Source organism: Rattus norvegicus, chromosome 11 (assembly GCF_021556685.1).
Source record: "Rattus norvegicus strain SHRSP/BbbUtx chromosome 11, alternate assembly SHRSP_T2T, whole genome shotgun sequence".
NCBI lineage: Eukaryota > Metazoa > Chordata > Mammalia > Rodentia > Muridae > Rattus > Rattus norvegicus.
Genome location: NC_141544.1, coordinates 95,725,689 through 95,743,374, shown reverse-complemented (window position 1 = coordinate 95,743,374; position 17,686 = coordinate 95,725,689). Strand labels below are relative to the sequence as shown.

The 17,686-nt window shown below is 41.6% G+C and overlaps 1 protein-coding gene and 1 pseudogene across 19 annotated transcripts in view; both read left to right on the top strand.

Annotated features, from left to right (window-relative positions):
* Hira (histone cell cycle regulator) overlaps nucleotides 1-17,686 on the top strand; it is a 109,044-nt gene that overhangs the window by 55,811 nt on the left and 35,547 nt on the right. For all 18 annotated transcript variants that reach the window (XR_015632841.1, XR_015632842.1, XR_015632844.1 and 15 more), the window contains 2 exons: nucleotides 1,783-1,977; nucleotides 3,692-3,853. Coding sequence is in view for 14 of the 18 variants with exons in the window: in NM_001135760.1 (NP_001129232.1) it covers nucleotides 1,783-1,977; nucleotides 3,692-3,853 (357 nt within the window). In the remaining 4 variants the exon portion in view is untranslated. The remainder of the gene's footprint in view (nucleotides 1-1,782; nucleotides 1,978-3,691; nucleotides 3,854-17,686) is intronic.
* LOC148002703 (large ribosomal subunit protein eL21 pseudogene) lies at nucleotides 11,716-16,472 on the top strand (annotated as a pseudogene). Its single transcript, XR_015633689.1, has one exon. The product of XR_015633689.1 is annotated as a large ribosomal subunit protein eL21 pseudogene (transcript).

Sequence of the window (17,686 nt, the reverse complement as noted above, 5' to 3'; positions counted from 1 at the left end):
TAGGATCTCTTTGTGGGCCTGGAGCTTACTAATTCAGCTAGATTGACTGGCCAACAAGCACCACTTAGCACTGAGATCATAGGCTCATGGCATTGTGTTTGGCTTCTTATGTGATTGGTGGAGATCAGAAGTCAGGTTCTCATCATTACCAACTGAGTCTTCTCACTACCCCATTCAAGAGAGTTTAAAAAAGGTTCATTTTGTTGCCCCTGCTAGCCTGTTACTCGTCATGTAGATGATGCTGGCTTGGCACTCACAGAGCTCCACTTGCCTCTGCCTTCTGATCGCTGGTATTAAAGATGTGCACCACCATGCCTGCCTTAAGGGAGTTTTAGAGGCAATGTCTAAATTAGTGATGAGGCATTGGCCAATTCAGCAAATGAGAAACGGATGACTTGTCCCTCTAGAAGCCACATTGGATCTTACCCTCTTTACCAATTTAAAAGTAGAAACTTCTACAAGCTCAGCAGCTTTTTGCTTGTCTTATTTCTTTTGTTGTCATTTAACACGTTTGAAAGACAAGGTCTCACTCACTATGTAGCCATAGCTGGCCAGTACCCAGATAGCTTTGAACTCATAGAGATCCGTCTTCCTTTACCTCCTGATTGCTGGTGTTAAAGGTGTGAGTTACCATACCTTTTTGTTTGCAGTTTTATAAGAGTCCATGGAAAAGTACTTTTATAATCTCAGAGGTAAAAAAGTTATTTTCCATAAATGACATAAGATTTAAATCACACCAAAATGACATTGTTTTAGTCAGGCTAAAATCTATAGTAACAAAAACCTTTTTTCCCTCATTTGTTTCCTTGGAGCAAAACTGTAGTAGAATACTATTTATTATCCATCAAATTGACTGATAGCAAGGAATTTGATAAAACTGTAAGGGTGGTCTTTGCAGGGCAGACCAGTAATCCTAGCCATTCAGGAGGCCTATCTAGGCTACACAATGAGTTCATTGTCCACCTGTGTAACCTACTATAAAACCTTTTATCAAAATGAAACGAAGGGTGGGTACATGGCTCAGTGATATTACAGTTGCTTTACATGTGTAAGGCTCGGATTCTCTCCCAGTACCACAAATCCAACCAACATACACCAGCAGCAGCAGCGCAGAACCCAAAAGACCTTTTCAGTTGTTGGTGAGATAGACACTCCCGTAAGAGAGCTGTGACCTAACCATGAAGGAGGGAGCTTTAGACATGCTTACCAGAACCACATGTAAACAAACATTTGCTATACTGACTATATTCTCTGAATATATCCCACATTACACAGGAATTGTCTAGTACAAGACAATATAATTCCATATATAGTTGAGTGGCTGCTATGTGCTCCATATGTCTTACACAGTATTCTTTAATCAGGAATTGGCCAGGGAGTTGCCCTGGCTGCTCCATCCCAGGTTCCTCAGCCTCAACACTCACACCTCCTGTTGGAGTAGTATGTCACAGGAGCAGGGAGGTAAACCTGCTTCTCAGTATAGGCTGTGTTATGTAAAGTACGTGCCCATCCAGTAGGAAAGCCTATAGCCGCTCAGAAGGGAGGCCACTGCAGATGCTGTGGGCTCATGGCAGGCTCAGTAGCATTTGATTGTGTTCTGTAGTTGTATGTGTAGTGCTAGTTTACTATAGAGTCAATCAAACAGTTTATTAAGTATTTCATATTTTAAACTCTCAACTTTGCAAATTACCCATGCATCAATACCCAGAAAAATGTTACTTAGAAGTAAAAATGCTGTGTGTGACATTTTTGTGCTGATTTACTTTTCCTTGTTGATAACAGGGACTTCTCCACGGCATTCTTCAACAGCATCCCGCTCTCCAGCTCCCTCGCAGGCACCATGCTCTCCTCTCCTAGTGGTCAGCAGCTACTGCCACTGGACTCCAGTACCCCTTCCTTCGGCGCCTCAAAGCCTTGCACAGAACCAGTGGCAGCCACCAGTGCCAGGCCTACAGGCGAGCCTGTCAGTAAGGACAGGTTAGTAGACACCAAGGATCAGCCGTGTCCTTGGGGAAAGTTTAGGTTCCAGGGATAAGGGTTTCATTCTAGGGACTGGAGATGTGATTTAGCAGTTGAAAGTTCTGGTTGCTCTTCCAGAGGACCTGGGTTCAATTCCCAGCACCCACATGACAGCTCACAACTAACTTTCTGAAAACCAGCTCCAAGTGATTTGACACCCTCACATAGACATACAGGCAAGCAAAACACCAATGCACATAAAAGAAAAATAAATCATTGAAAAAAATGAGTTTAATTCTCTCATTAGTTCATGGACACTTTACTAAAAACAAAAAATGCTTAAAATAAAGTTCTTCCTTAAATGGGAGGATTTGTTTAAGTTGGTCTCTGAGGCTATGTGACTTGACAGAAGCTGGCTGAGATTAGAGCTGCAAGATTTAGGGACCTGCCACTGAGGTACTTTCTGCAACAGGATCGACCTACTTTCTGGCAGACCTAGACCAGACATGGCCTGACATTTCTGGCTTTGGCCTCTGCTATGCTGTGCGTTTCATGCTTCATCGCTGCTAGAGTGATCGTGTGAGCATGTAGATTTCCCACCATACTTAGAATCAAATTCACTGAGTCCATGCTTTCACTGTCTGTCAGGACTCAGGGAGCATGAGTAAGAGTGAACATGGGCCACATTCCTACTCTGGACTATACACTGTAAGGACCAGGTATATACAAGGCCTTGATTGGCAGGTGCTTGTCCTCCAATAAGGAAGTGGCATCCTCAGGGTTGCATGGTAGCTCTCAGGGTCCTTTTGCAGAAAGGGCTATTTGTTCATTGGGAGGCTTAGCAAGCAGGTTTCATTGATACTGTAGAAAGTATTTCTCTCAGAGCCCATGCAAGACAATCAAGGGAAAGCTGAGGGCCAGGACAGTGGCAAAGCAGGGCTTCGAGTCCCTTAGGTGGATTGGGAAAAGAGGAGCAAAGGCTGGGTTCCCATTCTAAGCTGGGTACCCTGGGCCTTTCTCAGAAGGAGACAGGTTTTAGGACTTGCATTTTAGGAAGATGCTCCAATATGCAGTGGGGCCCAGTTGTAAATATCATAACTGATAGGGGCAAGTGCTTCTCTGTCAGTGGAAGAAATCTTGGGTTTCTGCATCGTCCTTCTGGTCTCTGGCATGATGTCACTTATCAAACAATGAGTACACATCAGAGAGGAGACAGTGCAATACAGTATTCAGGAAGCAACAAGGGGTTTTGGGGAAGGACAGGTGCCACCAGAGCTGAGCAGTGTTTTGTGATTTGGAACTAGAGATCATGGAGGAGGAAAACAGTGCGTTGGGGATGATTGGCAGACATCTGGTATGGGAATGGGATGTGGGCAGATGGAGGAGCAATCTACATGAGGTAAACCAAGGCTAGCAGCTTTGCTCAGGACTCAGGCTAGGTTTGAGCAAGAGGAAAGCCGGACAAGCTTTTCCACAAAGTGCAGAGACTTTGCTGTGATCCCAGTGAGCAGTGGGTGAATCTGCTTAGACAAGGGGACAAGGCTGAAGATGAAGGGCGGGATTAGGCCATGACTTCAAGACCCTAGGGAGGGCTTCCACTGTAGTCACTGTGGAAGTGGCAAAACCTGTGGGATAGACATGCCGTATTGAGGTTGTGGAGACCCAGTATATTGTCTAACCCCCAAAATTGTTAGTTGTTTGTGTTTGATGAATCTCCTGTCTTTTCCCCCAGTATGAATGCTACCTCTACTCCTGCTGCATTGTCACCCTCCGTGTTAACAACCCCATCCAAGATTGAACCCATGAAAGCGTTTGATTCCCGGTTCACAGAGCGGTCCAAAGCCACCCCAGGTGCTCCATCCTTGACCAGTGTGATTCCAACGGCTGTTGAAAGGTAGGTGGTAGGTGCTGTATGTCCTCAGGACTCCCCATGCATCCCGCCTCCTTTAGGAGGGCAAGACTCCAGAGGCCTCTGTGAGTGAAAGAAGCAGTGCCTGCTAAAAGTCGGGAGGTGGCCGGAAGACACCGTGGGGGAGGACACTGTGGCCTAAGGACAGAAAGGGAAGAGACACAAGCACCAGCCAGGCACTCTAGCCACCTGCCAAGAACACTCCCCTTTGACTGGATCCCAGGGTTTGCTGGAAATGGAGCAATCGTGTGGTGGGAAATAGGAAGCTCTGCTATTGTTACCCTGAGCAAGGCAAGGCCTCCACTCAGAGGCGACTGAACACACATGTTCTCCAGACTGCAGGCTTGGTGTGACTTATCAACTTCCTTTATCTTCTTTTTTCCCAGTAGATAGATCAGTTTTATTTATGGTGATTGAAGGCTTAACATTTTGGGGAGACTGAGGGCAGCAACATCTGGGCTGAGTGTAGGTCATTGGCTGGGAGCTTAGGCTACCTGGCATACCTCACTACACGGGGAAGCATTTCCTGCATCTCAGTTGCAGTATACTGCGTCAGTTTGCAGGAATCGATCCTGTAAGCTAACTAAGGCTATGTGACATTCCTCTGGTCAAGGCCAGTGTGGGGGCTTAGAATCCCCTGGACAAGGTTAGAGATGGAAACGACCAGCTAAAGATGAGAATCTTCCATTTTGTACTGAGCTCAGAGGCTATCGAGTCATGGTGGAGTTCGACCTTAATTAGCAGTGTTTCTCCCAGACTGCCTGGAAAAATCCCCCAAACTTTCTCTAGAACCTTGGACATCAGTCCTCAGTCTTCAGGACAGGAGTATCTGATAATACTTTTCTGTGAGGCAGGAATGATGAAGAATTGCTTACTTTGTCTTGGCAAAGCTCAGCAGTCAACTTTCCTGTATGTCCTTTGTCATTTTGGACAGCATTCTGCGTGCAGTTGAAGCAAGGGCAGTTTTTTGTCCCTTGGATAGCTTGGCACATTTGAAGCAAACACCATATGGAGGTTCTTCTGTGGTCATCATCTTCTTTGAGGTAGAATAGGGTGCTGCCAGGAGCTGACTTGGCTAACTGCCAAACAAGCCTTTTAAGAGTAAAACATCTTTAAATGTCATATTCTATAGATCTGTTCAACCTCGGAGACATATTTCTTTATTTAACTTTACTAGTGTTTACTATGAGTTTGTCTGTCTGACCGTTAACTTGTGCTTCTTAATTATTGCAAACAGTTTGGAATTACAGCTTTTTAAATGGACTAGAACTTTATATTCCAGTTTTTAAGAATTTATAAGTACAAAACTATATATATATTTATATTTATAAATGTAAAAATACATAGTCCTAAATCTGTATCAATGTACAAAGTCCACACCAATGTAAAACTATTTGTCTTATTGATGTTTTTGGTCTAAAAGTAGATTCAATAATCTATCCTTTTATCTTATAATTTCTATATTATTTCTATATTCCTCTTTCTCTTATTTTTTTTTTTTTTACATTTTTTTCTTTTATTGGATTCTTTAAATTTATATTTTAAATTTTATCCCCTTTCCTGGTTTCCCCTGCAGACACCCACTATCCTATCTCCCCCTCCCCCTGCTTCTATGAGGGTGCTCCCTCATCTATATACCCACTCCCTCCCACCTCCCTTCCCTAACATTTCCCTACACTGGGGTATTGAGCTCTGTCAGGACTAAGGGCCTCTCTTCCCATTGATGCCTGACAAAGCCATCCTCTACTACATGTGCGGATGAAGCCATGGGTCCATTCCTGTGTACTCTTTGGTTGGTGGTTTAGTCCCTGGGAATCTGGGAGCTCTGGTTAGTTGATGTTGTTGTTCTTCCTATGGGGTGCAAACTCCTTCAGCTCCTTCAGTCCTTCCTCTAACTCCTCCATTGGGGTTTGTGTGCTCAGCCCAAGATTAGCTGCCAGCATCCTCATCTGTATCAGTGAGGCAGAGCCTCTCAGGAGACATCCATATCAGACTCCTCTTGGCATCCGCAATAGGGTCTGGGATGGATCCCCAGGTGGGGGAGTCTCTGGCTGACCTTTCCTTCAATTCCTGCTCTACTCTCTGTCCCTGTATTTCCTCCCGCGAGTATTTTGTTGCCCTTTCTAAGAAGGACTGAAGCATCTACATTTTGGTCTTTCTTCTTTTCTTGAGCGTCATATGGGCCGTGAATTGTTTTCTTGTGTATGCCAAGCTTTTGGGCTAATATTGACTTATCAATGAGTGCATACCATGTGTATTCTTTTGTGACTGGGTTACCTCATTCAGGATGATATTTTCTAGTTCCTTCCGTTTGCCTGAGAATTTCATGTAGTCATTGTTTTTAATAGCTGAGTAATACTACATTATGTAAATATACCACATTTTCTGTATCCATTCCTCTGTGGAAGGACATCTGGGTTGTTTCCAGCTTCTGACTGTTATAAATAAGGCTGTTATGAACATAGTGGAGCACGTGTCTTTGTTGTATGTTGGAGCATCTTTTGGGTATATGCCCAGGAGAGGTATAGCTGGGTCCTCAGGTAGTACTATGTCCAATTATTTGAGGAACCTCCAGACTGATTTCCACAGTGGTTGTGCCAGCATGCAATCCCACCATAAACAGAGGAGTGTTGCTCTTTCTCCACATTCTTGTCAGCATCTGTTGCTACCTGAGTTTTTGATCTTAGCCATTCTGACTGGAGTGAGGTGGAGTCTCAGGGTTGTTTTGATTTGCATTTCCATGATGACTAAGGATGTTGAACATTTCTTTAGGTGCTTCTTGGCATTCTTCAGTTGAGCATTCTTTGTTGACTTCTGGTTTGCTGTATATTGCTTTTACTGTGATTAGGTATGGGACTTGAATTCGTGATCTAACCACACTTTTATGATGAAGGGGCGTTGTATTTTGTCAAATGCTTTCTCAGCATGGAATGAGATAATCATGTGGTTTTTTTCATTGAGTTTGTTTATTTATATAGGGGATTGTGTTGATGGATTTCCATATATTGAAACATCCCTAAAGATGGATGATCATTCTGATGTGTTCTTGGATCCAGTTTGCAAGAATCTTGCTATTTTTACATCGATATTCATGAGGGAAATTGGTCTGAAGTTCTTTTCCTTTGTTGGGTCTCTGTGTGGTTTAGGTATAAGTGTAATTGTGGCTTCATAGAAGGAGCTGGGTAGTGTTTCTTCTGTTTCTGTTTTGTGGGATAGTTTGGAGAGTATGGGTATGAGGTCTTCTATGAAGGTCTGATAAAGATCTACACTAAACCCATATGGTCCTGGACTCTTTTTGGTTGGGAGACTTTTAATAATTGCTTCTATTCCTTTAGGAATTATGGGACTGTTTAGATGGTTTATCTGATCCTGCTTTAACTTTGATACCTAATATCTTCTAGAAAATTGTCCATTTCCTCCAGATTTTCTAGTTTTGTTGAGTATAGGCTTTTGTAGTAGGATCTGATGATTTTTTGAATTTCCTCGATTTCTATTGTTATGTCTCCCATTTCATTTCTGATTTTGATAATTTGGAAACACTCTCTGTGCCTTCTGGTTAGTCTGGCTAAGGGTTTATGTATCTTGTTGATTTTGTCAAAGAACCAGATCCTGCTTTTGTTGATTCTTTGTAAAGGTTTCTTAGTTTCTACTTGGTGTATTTTAGCCCTGAGTTTGATTATTTCCTGCCTTCTGCTCCTCTTGGGTGTATTTGCTTCTTTTTGTTCTAGAACTTTTAGGTGAGCTGTCAAGCTGCTAATGTATATTCTCTCTAGTTTCTTTTTGGAGACACTCAGAGCTGTGAGTTTTCCTCTTAGCACAGCTTTCATTGTGTCCCATAAATTTGGGTATGTTGTGCCTTCATTTTCATTAAAATTTAAAAAGTCTTTAATTTTTTTCTGTATCCCTTCCTTGACCAAGTTATCGTTGAGTAGAGCATTGTTCAGTTTCCATGGATATGTGGACTTTCTGCCTTTTTTTTGTTTTTTGTTTTTTTTGTTGTTGTTGTTATTGAAGACCAGTCTCTGTCCATGGTGATCTGATAGGATGCATGGGATTATTTAAATCTTTTTGTATCTGTTGAGGCCTGTTTTGTGACTGATTATATGGTCAGTTTTGGAGAAGATACCATGAGATGCTGAGAAGAAGGTATATTCTTTTGTTTTAGGATGAAATGTTCTATAAATACCTGTTAAATCCATTTGGTTCATAACCTCTGTTAGTTCCACTCTCTGTTTAGTTTCTGTTTCCATGATCTGTCCATTGCTCAGAGTGGAGTGTTGAAGTCTCCCCTTATTATTGTGTGTGGTACAATGTATCCTTTGACCTTTAGTAAAATTTCTTTTATGAATGTGATTTGAGCTTTAGTAAGGTTTCTTTTATGAATGTAGGTGCCCTTGCATTTTGAGCGTAGATGTTCAGAATTCAGAGTTCATCTTAGAAGATTTTTCCTTTGATAGGTATGAAGTGTCCTTCTTTATCTCTTTTGATAACTTTAGGTTGAAAGTCAATTTTATTTGATATTAGAATGGGTATTCTAGCTTGTATCTTGGGACCATTTACTTGGTAAATTTTTTCCCAGCCTTTTACTCTGAGGTGGTGTCTGTCTGTGTCACTGAGGTATGTTTCCTGTATGCAGCAAAATGCTGGGTCATTTTTATATATCCAGTTTGTTAGTGTATGTCTTTTCATTGGTAATTGAGTCCATTGATTTTAAAAGATAGTAAGGATTCGTGATTGTTTCCTGTTATTTTAGTTGTTAGAGGTGGAATTATGTTTGTGTGGCTATCTTCTTTTGAGTTTGTTGAAAGATGTTTAATTTCTAGCTTTTTCTGTGGTGTAGTTTCCCCATTAGGTGTTTTAACTATTATGTGACAGGAGGAATTCTCTTCTGGTCCAATCTATTTGGAGTTTGGAGGCTTCTTGTATGTTTATGAGCATTTCTTTCTTTAAGTTAGGGAAGTTTTCTTCTATAATTTTGTTGAATATATTTACTGGCCTTTTAAGTTTGGAGTCTTCACTCTCTTCTATACCTATTATCCTTAGGTTTGATCTTCTCATTGTGTCCTGGATTTCCTGTATATTTTGGGCTAGGAACTATTTGTGTTTTACATTATCTTTGACAGTTGTGTCGATGTTTTCTCTGGTATCTTCTGCTCCTGAGATTCTCTCTTCTATCTCTTGTATTCTCTTGGTGATGCTTGTATCTATGACTGCTTGTCTCTTTCTTGGGTTTTCTATATCCAGGGTTGTCTCCCTTTGTGTTTTCTTTATTGTTTCTATTTCCATTTTCAATTCATTTACCTGTTTTGTTGTGTTTTTCTGGAATTCTTTCAGAGATTTTTGTGCTTCCTCTCTAAGGCTTCGTCTTGTTTACTTGTGTTTTCCTGCATTTCTTTAAGGGAGTCCTTTATGTCTTTCTTGGCGTCTTCCATCATCATGAACAAATGTGATTTTAAATCTAAATGTTGCTTTTCTGGTGTGTTTGGATATCCAGTATTTTCTTTGGTGGGAGAACTGGGCTGTGATGATGCCGAGTAGTCTTGGTTTCTGTTGCTTAGGTTCCTGCGCTTGCCTCTAGCCATTGGCCTGTCTCTGGTGTGTGCTTGTCTTGCTGTTTCTGAGTGACTTGACCCTGCTGTAGGCCGCTGTGTCAGCACTCCTGTAGAATTGTTTTTCTGTTTTCTTCCAGCTTTTCCTGAGAACAGGTATTCTGATTTCAGGTGTGTTGGCACTCCTAGAAACTAACTTCCAGCTCTAGGTCTTGGCAGGAATCAAAGGGTCCTGTTCCTGATTGCTCGTGTAGGTCCTTGTACCCAGTGGGCACAGTTGTCACAGTTGTCAATTCCCTCTTGGGTCTGGACTGTGGGCAGAGGGTAGTCTCCTCTGACTTCTCAGGGGTATCCACACTTCTGAGGGTCCAGCTCTCTCCCCTAAGGGATTTGGGTGCAGGGAGCTGTTTCGTCGGTTCAGTTCGGTCCTAAGCACAGACCAGAACCGTGGGTACTGGCAGTTGTCTGTTCCTATATCCCTGTGTCCAGAGGCACTGTGCAGTTTCCCCTTGGACCAGGGCTGTGGGCAGAGGTGTACAGAGGTGGCAGTCTGTCCTGCGGTCTCAGGATGTCTGCACTCCTGGGTGGTTTGGGTGCAGGGAACTGTGGGATGGTATCAGCTCACTGCTGGGCAGACATGCCCCCTTTTTTAAAACATGAACTTCGACCTAACAATTATTATAACAAATGTTATAGTCTAAAGTTCAAACACATTTTAGCAGTTTTGAAGTGGAATTCAGTACAAACCAAATAAAATTTATAACGTAACAAACGTCCGCCTAGAACTGTGGGGACCCTTGAGCCTTTCATAGCAGGGCTTTCTCCTGCAGTGCCTCTCTAAGTCCTCAAGGTTGTCACCTTCAGCTTCACAAATCTGTCTCTTTTCTGGGCTCTGGTGATGCTGCAGGCTCTTCTTGTACTGATGTGGTAGTGGCAGCAGAGATAGCTGCAGGGACCACAGGAGCTGGGGTGGCTACAGCCATAGCTTCTCCCCATTTTCCCTTTTCTTTTCTTAAAAACTCCAAGACCCTCACACCATATGTGCAGTCTCCACTTCCATGGAAAGACTATGGCCTTTGAGTTGTTCTGATTAAAGAACAGTGCTGCTTCTGTAGATACCTGTCTTTCTTTTATCCATCAATCCCAATCTAACAAAGGTTACCAAGACAGATCATGAAGACCGTAAACAAGCACATGAAAAACTCACAGAGAAACACCCAAATTAAATGACATTGTTGAGTTTCAAACTCCAGACAAGCGGCTGAAGTACCTATATCTAACATTGTCAAAGCAGACCTGGCCTCCGGGTTCTCCCAGCATCTTTCAGTCCCATCTGTTACAGGGTTAGACTAGCATACCCCACCCTCTACCCTGAACTCTCCAATCCAGGGGCTGGGCTGCCCTCCCCTAGAGGTTCTTCCTCAAATAATCCACACATCTTGGTTACCTGCAGCACCTGGTTCCCCCCTCTTTCCCCTCCCCCATACCCACACGGCTCAGGGTCCTGACCAGTTTGGGCTCTCCCCGAAGTGTCTGCCTCTGACTGTGTTCTCCAACATCTGCATAGTAAAGTTTCTCCTCCACCATACTGAGGAGCAGTCATGTCTTTTTCTCTTTTTATTTCTTTTTTTCATTCAGCATTGCAGATCAAATGTACCTAAAAACATCTACAGAATCTTCCACATCAACATCACTGTGCTGTTTAACTTGTAGAGCATGCTGGCATGAAAGCACGTTGGTAGGAGGCTGTGTTAGTTGTGTGGACTATGGTGTGTGTTGGAGGTGGGGGCAGCAATCCTTAGGCAGGCCTGAGGGTGAGAGAGTAAAAGCTAGCAGAGAGCAAGCAAGGACATGTGGGTTCCTTCTCTTTCTGTTCTTAGCTGGGATGCGCTAACTTAATTTCCTGCCTGGCCTTTACCTCAAGAATGTACTATAACCTAGAATTGCGGTTAGTCAAATCAACGTTCTTCCCTCAGTTGTTTTTTTAGGAGCATTTGTTACAGCAACAGAAATAAAACAAGTGTAGAATTCACATTCTTCTTAGCTTCCCCTGAAGTTTTTACTAAAACATATCATGAGCTGGGACAAAAAGGAAATTTTTTCTAAATATCAGAAAACTTCTTTTATCCTGATCTTACCATAAACAAATAAATTAAGAAATCAAGGAACTACAAAAATATACACTCATTGAAATTAACAAAATTATTATTGACAAGTGAGTCCATAAAAAATTCATAGATTTTAATGAAAATGAAATCACAACATACCAAAACCTATATAAATAACAGTATTTCTTAGAGGAAAGTTTAGAGCAGCAAGGACCTACCTTATAAAAAATAAAAGAAGGCGGCAGCCGTCTTCCAGTCACTCTCCAAAATGACGGACACAAAAGGAAAGAGGAGAGGCACTAGGTACGTGTTCTCTAGGCCTTTAGGAAACATGGAGTCGTTCCTTTGGCCACTTACATGCGAATCTACAAGAAGGATGATATTGTAGACATCAAGGGAATGGGCACTGTTCAAAAAGGAACGCCCCATAAGTGTTACCACGGCAAAACCGGAAGAGTCTACAACGTCACCCAGCATGCCGTGGGCATCATTGTAAACAAGCAAGTTAAAGGCAAGATTCTGGCCAAGAGGATCAATGTGCGGATTGAGTACATCAAGCACTCGAAGAGCAGAGACGGCTTCCTGAAGCAGGTGAAGGAGAACGATCAGAAGAAAAAGGAAGCCAAAGAGAAGGGCACCTGGGTTCAGCTGAAGCGCCAGCCTGCGCCACCCAGAGAAGCCCACTTTGTGAGGACTAACGGGAAGGAGCCTGAGCTGCTGGAGCCCATGCCATACGGATTCAATCACCTAATGGATAAAAAGGAAATAAAGGACTCGGACTGCAAGGTGTTTTCCTTAGGTTGAAGTGTTCCCTGAGAGAAAATGTTAAAAGCAAATTTTCATTGTCTTTCTTCTTCAAATTTTACTAACTGTTCTTCTAAATGACATTGCTTAGTGGGCAGAAAATATACTCTTGATTAGAAAATAGCCAATAAATGAATGAATGAATGAATGAATGAATGAATGAAAAAAAAAAACCTCAAATGAATAACAATGTGCCTTAAGGGGTTGGGAAAAACAACAAGCATGAGCAAATTCCCAAATCAGCAGACAGAAATAATTAATATCATCATTGCACTAAGTAATGAAAAGAAAATACAAAAAAAAAAAGACCTAAACTAAAACAAGAGTTGGTTCTTTGAAAAGACAAACAAGACTGACAAACCTTCAGCTAAACTAACAAGAGCATACCCATCAGCAAGAGTGAGGAGAACAGGAAGCCATGACAACAGATGTCAATGAGATCCAGAAAGGCACTAGGACATAAACTGGAAAACCTCAAAGAAACGATGGGTTTCTAGATACATAAGCCAAGATGAGATAAATAATTTAAACAGATCGATAATAGGCAATGAGATTGAAGCAGTAATAAAAATATATCTCTAAAGTCATAATGAAAATCCAAGCACAGAGAAATCTTCAGTTTTGCAGAATTATACCAGACATGGAGCTAATAATTTGGATCAACAGGTAAAAAGTACTTCCTCCAATCCTGAAATCCTGAGTTCAATCCCCTGACAATCACAGGATACAAGAAGAGAATCTACCCCTGAACTTTATATATATAAGGTGACATACACATGTCCACAGTAACACACATACTACACTAAATAAATAAATCACTAAAATAAACGATTTAAGACTCGACATCACCCTAGTCAGCTATCAAGAAAACAAATAATAAAATGAAATGGTGATAATAAATATATATACATATATACGTATACATACACACACACACACACACACATACACACACACACACACATATATATAAAACCCCTTTCACTGTTTGTGAGTGTAAACTAGCACAGCCACCAGGAAACTCAGTTAACTACCACATATGCCACTCCTGGGCAAAGACCAAAAGGACCTACACATTCATGTTTATTATGCTATCCAATGGCAGATGAATCCTGTTTCATAATACGATGGCATTTTACCCAGCTATAAAGAAAAATGAAGTTATAAAATTTACAAGAAAATGGATGGAAGGAGAAAGTAATATATATTAAGTAAGGCAACCCAGGCTCACAGCAACCACTTCTTTCTCAAATGCAGATCCTAGCTTTTAATTTGTATATATCTGTATTCATGAAAGAATGGGTATGGAGTCAAAGAAAGAAGTCCACGAAAGGAGATCAACACAGATGAAAAGACAGGAGGAGGGAAGCACAGTCCACGTGACACGAATGTGGAAGGGACTAGAGGTCAGAAGGTTAAGCAGGATGAAAGCAGAGAGGCGGAAGAAAGAGTGTAGGGCCATCAGAATCAAGGGTGTACAAAAGTCACAATTCTTACCACCGAACCAGAAAGAGACCACATTAGGACAGAAGATACTACCTATCAAGACAATGTATCCAAGAAGACCCTAAAAACCCTCTAAACCACCCCCCAAGTCTGAGGGCCACTGTTAGATTTAATACTCCTGCCTTGACTGGTTCTCCAGCGAAGCCACCTAGTGGCCTCAAGGGAAAAGCTATGTCTGCCCCTCCCACAATCCACGGACTACTAGGCCTGGGACCAACTTCTCTGCCATGTTTCTGAAAGACCAGTTGGGTTTTTTGCTAGCACTCAACTCTCAATATAGCCAAACTTTTCCAAGTGGTTTAACTTCAAAAGTTAACAACACCTACATGTCTCAGAACAAAGAATTTTTGTCTTGAACTGATGTGGCCATCAAAACTCAAGGTCCTTTGCTAGCCTGTCACCTAATATTTACAGTATGATTAAGCCCACTGCCCTAGATTGTTTTGTTCACCCACAGATTTCAGGTCCTGGGTGCTATGAAGTATCATACATTTTAAAGATCCGGGTTTGTTTGTTTGCTTGCTTGCTTTTTGCTTCTTTGGAAACCAGGATAGTCCTCTGTGGCCCTGGCTAGCCTAGTGTCTACTGTCTACGTTAAGAAGATAGAAGACAGACAGGACCATCCCAGTCTCCATCTGCACCTGAGAGCTAAGGCTGTCCCACAGTCCTCTGGACACAAAACCTGCCCCTAGAGAGCTAGTCTCCCAAAAGTGATCTGACTTCAAAGCCCAGGTGAGAACGCACTTTTGTTCCATTAACTGTCCAAAGAGGGACCTGCCAGGAGAGCACAGGGCCCAGGAACCATAAACCAGCCTGGGACAGGATCTTTCTGGTCTCCATCTGCATCCAGAGCTATGGCTGTCCCACAGCCCTCACAAGCCAAAAGTCTGCATGGAGAGAGCTGGTCTACCAGGAGTGCTCTCACTCCTAAGATCACAGACTCACAGGCCCACAGGAGGAAGAAGCTCCAGTCAGAGACAGCAAGACCATAAGAGATGAGCAGATGGTGAGAGGCAAATGCAAGAACCTAAGCAAGAGAAACCAAGACTACTTGGCATCATCAGAACACAGTTCTCCCATCTCGGCAATCCCTAGATACCACAACACAATGGAAAAGCAAGATTTGGATTTCAAATCACATCTCATGATGATAGAGGACCTAAAGGAGGACAAAAAAAAAAAAACTCCCTTAAAGAAATACAGGACAACACAGGTAAACAAGCAGAAGCCCTTAAAGAGGAAACGCAAAAACCCCCTAAATAGTTACGGAAAACACAATCGAACAGGTGAAGGAATTGAACAAAACCATCCAGGATCTAAAAATGGAAATAGAAACAATAAAGATATCACAAAGGGACACCAACCTGGAGACAGAAAAACTAGGAAAGAGATCAGGAGTCACAGATGCAAGCATCACCAACAGGATACAGGAGATTGAAAGGCAATCTCAGGGCAGACGATGCCACAGAAAACATTGCCACAAGAGTCAGAGACAATGCAAAACGCACAAAGCTGCTAACCCAAAACATCCATAGAATCCAGGGCACAGTGAGGAGACCAAACCTAAGCATATGAGGGATAGAGGAGAGCAAAGAGTCACAGCTCAAAGGACCAGTAAATATCTTCAACAAAATTATACAAGAAAACTTCCCTAACCTAAAGAAAGAAATGCCCATAAACATACAAGAAGCCTACAGAACTCCAAATAGATTGGACCAGAAGAGAAACTCCTCCTGTCACATAATAGTTAAAACACCAAATGCACAAAACAAAGAAAAAAATATTAAAAGCAGTAAAGGGAAAAGGTCAAGTAACATATAAAGGCAGACCTATCAGAATCACACCAGACTTCTCGCCAGAGACTATGAAAGCCAGAAGATCCTGGGCAGATGTCATACAGACCCTAAGAGAACACAAATGCCAGCCCAGGTTACTGTATCCAGTCAAACTCTCAATTAACATAGATGGAGAAATCAAGATATTCCCTGACAAAACCAAGTTTACAAAATATATTTCTACAAATCCAGACCTACAAAGGATAATAGATGGAAAACTCCAACACAAGGAGAGAAACTACAATGTACAGAAAGCAAGAATATAATTTCCTTGCAATGAAACCAAAAGAGAGAAAAACGAATATATTTCCACCTCTAACAATGAAAATAACAGGAAGCCACAATCACTATTCCTTAATATCTCTCCACATCAACGGACTCAATTCCCCAATAAAAAGACACAGACTAACAGACTGGATACATAAAGACGATCCAGCATTTTGCTGCATGCAGGAAACACACCTCAGAGATAATGACAGACACTACCTCAGAGTAAATGGCTGGAAATCAACTTTCCAAGCTAATGGCCTGAAGAAACAAGCTGGAGTAGCCATTCTAAATCAGATAAAATTGACTTTCAACCAAAAGTCATCAAAAAAGATAAGGAAGGACACTTCATATTCATCACAGGAAAAAACCACCAAGATGAACTCTCAATCCTAAATATCTATGCTCCCAATACAAGGCCACCTATATACATAAAAGAAACCTTACTAAAGCTCAAAGCACACATTGCACCTCACATGATAATAGTAGGAGATTTCAACACCCCACTCTCATCAATAGACAGATCATGGAAACAGAAATTAAACAAAGACATAGAGAAACTAGCTGAAGTTATGAACCAAATGGATTTAATAGATATTTATAGAACATTCCATCCTAAATCAAAAGGATATACCTTCTTCTCAGCACTTCATGGGACCTCCAAAATTGACCATATAATCAGTCATAAAATAGGCCTCAACAGATATAGGAAGATAGAAATAATCCCATGCATCCTATCAGATCACCATGCACCAAGACTGGTCTTCAATAACAACAATAATGACAGAAAGCCCACATATACGTGGAAGTTGAACAATGCTCTACTCAAGGAGAGTTTGGTCAAGGAAGAAATAAAGAAATTAAAGACTTCTTAGGATTTAATGAAAATGAAGATACAACATACCCAAATTTATGGGACACAATGAAAGCTGTGCTAAGAGGAAAACTCATAGCGCTGAGTGCCTGCAGAAAGAAACAGGAGAGAGCATATGTCAGCAGCTTGACAGCACACCTAAAAGCTCTAGAACAAAAAGAAGCAAATACACCCAGGAGGAGTAGAAGGCAGGAAATAATCAAACTCAGAGCTGAAATCAGCCAAGTAGAAACAAAAAGGACCATAGAAAGAATCAACAGAACCAAAAGTTGGTTCTTTGAGAAAATCAACAAGATAGATAAACCCTTAGCCAGACTAACGAGAGGATACAGAGCGTGTGTCCAAATTAACAAAATCAGAAATGAAAAGGGAGACATAACTACAGATTCAGAGGAAATTCAAAAAATCATCAGATCTTACTACAAAAGCCTATATTCAACAAAACTTGAAAATCTGCAGGAAATGGACAATTTCCTAGACAGATACCAGGTACCGAAGTTAAATCAGGAACAGATAAACCAGTTAAACAACCCCATAACTCCTAACGAAATAGAAGCAGTCATTAAAGGTCTCCCAACCAAAAAGAGCCCAGGTCCAGACGGGTTCAGTGCAGAATTCTATCAGACCTTCATAGAAGACCTCATACCAAGACTATCCAAACTATTCCACAAAATTGAAACAGATACAACACTACCGAATTCCTTCTATGAAGCCACAATTACTCTTATACCTAAACCACACAAAGACCCAACAAAGAAAGAGAACTTCAGACCAATTTCCCTTAGGAATATTGATGCAAAAATATTCAATAAAATTCTTATGAACCAAATCGAAGAAAACATCAAAACGTTCAACCACCATGATTAAGTAAGCTT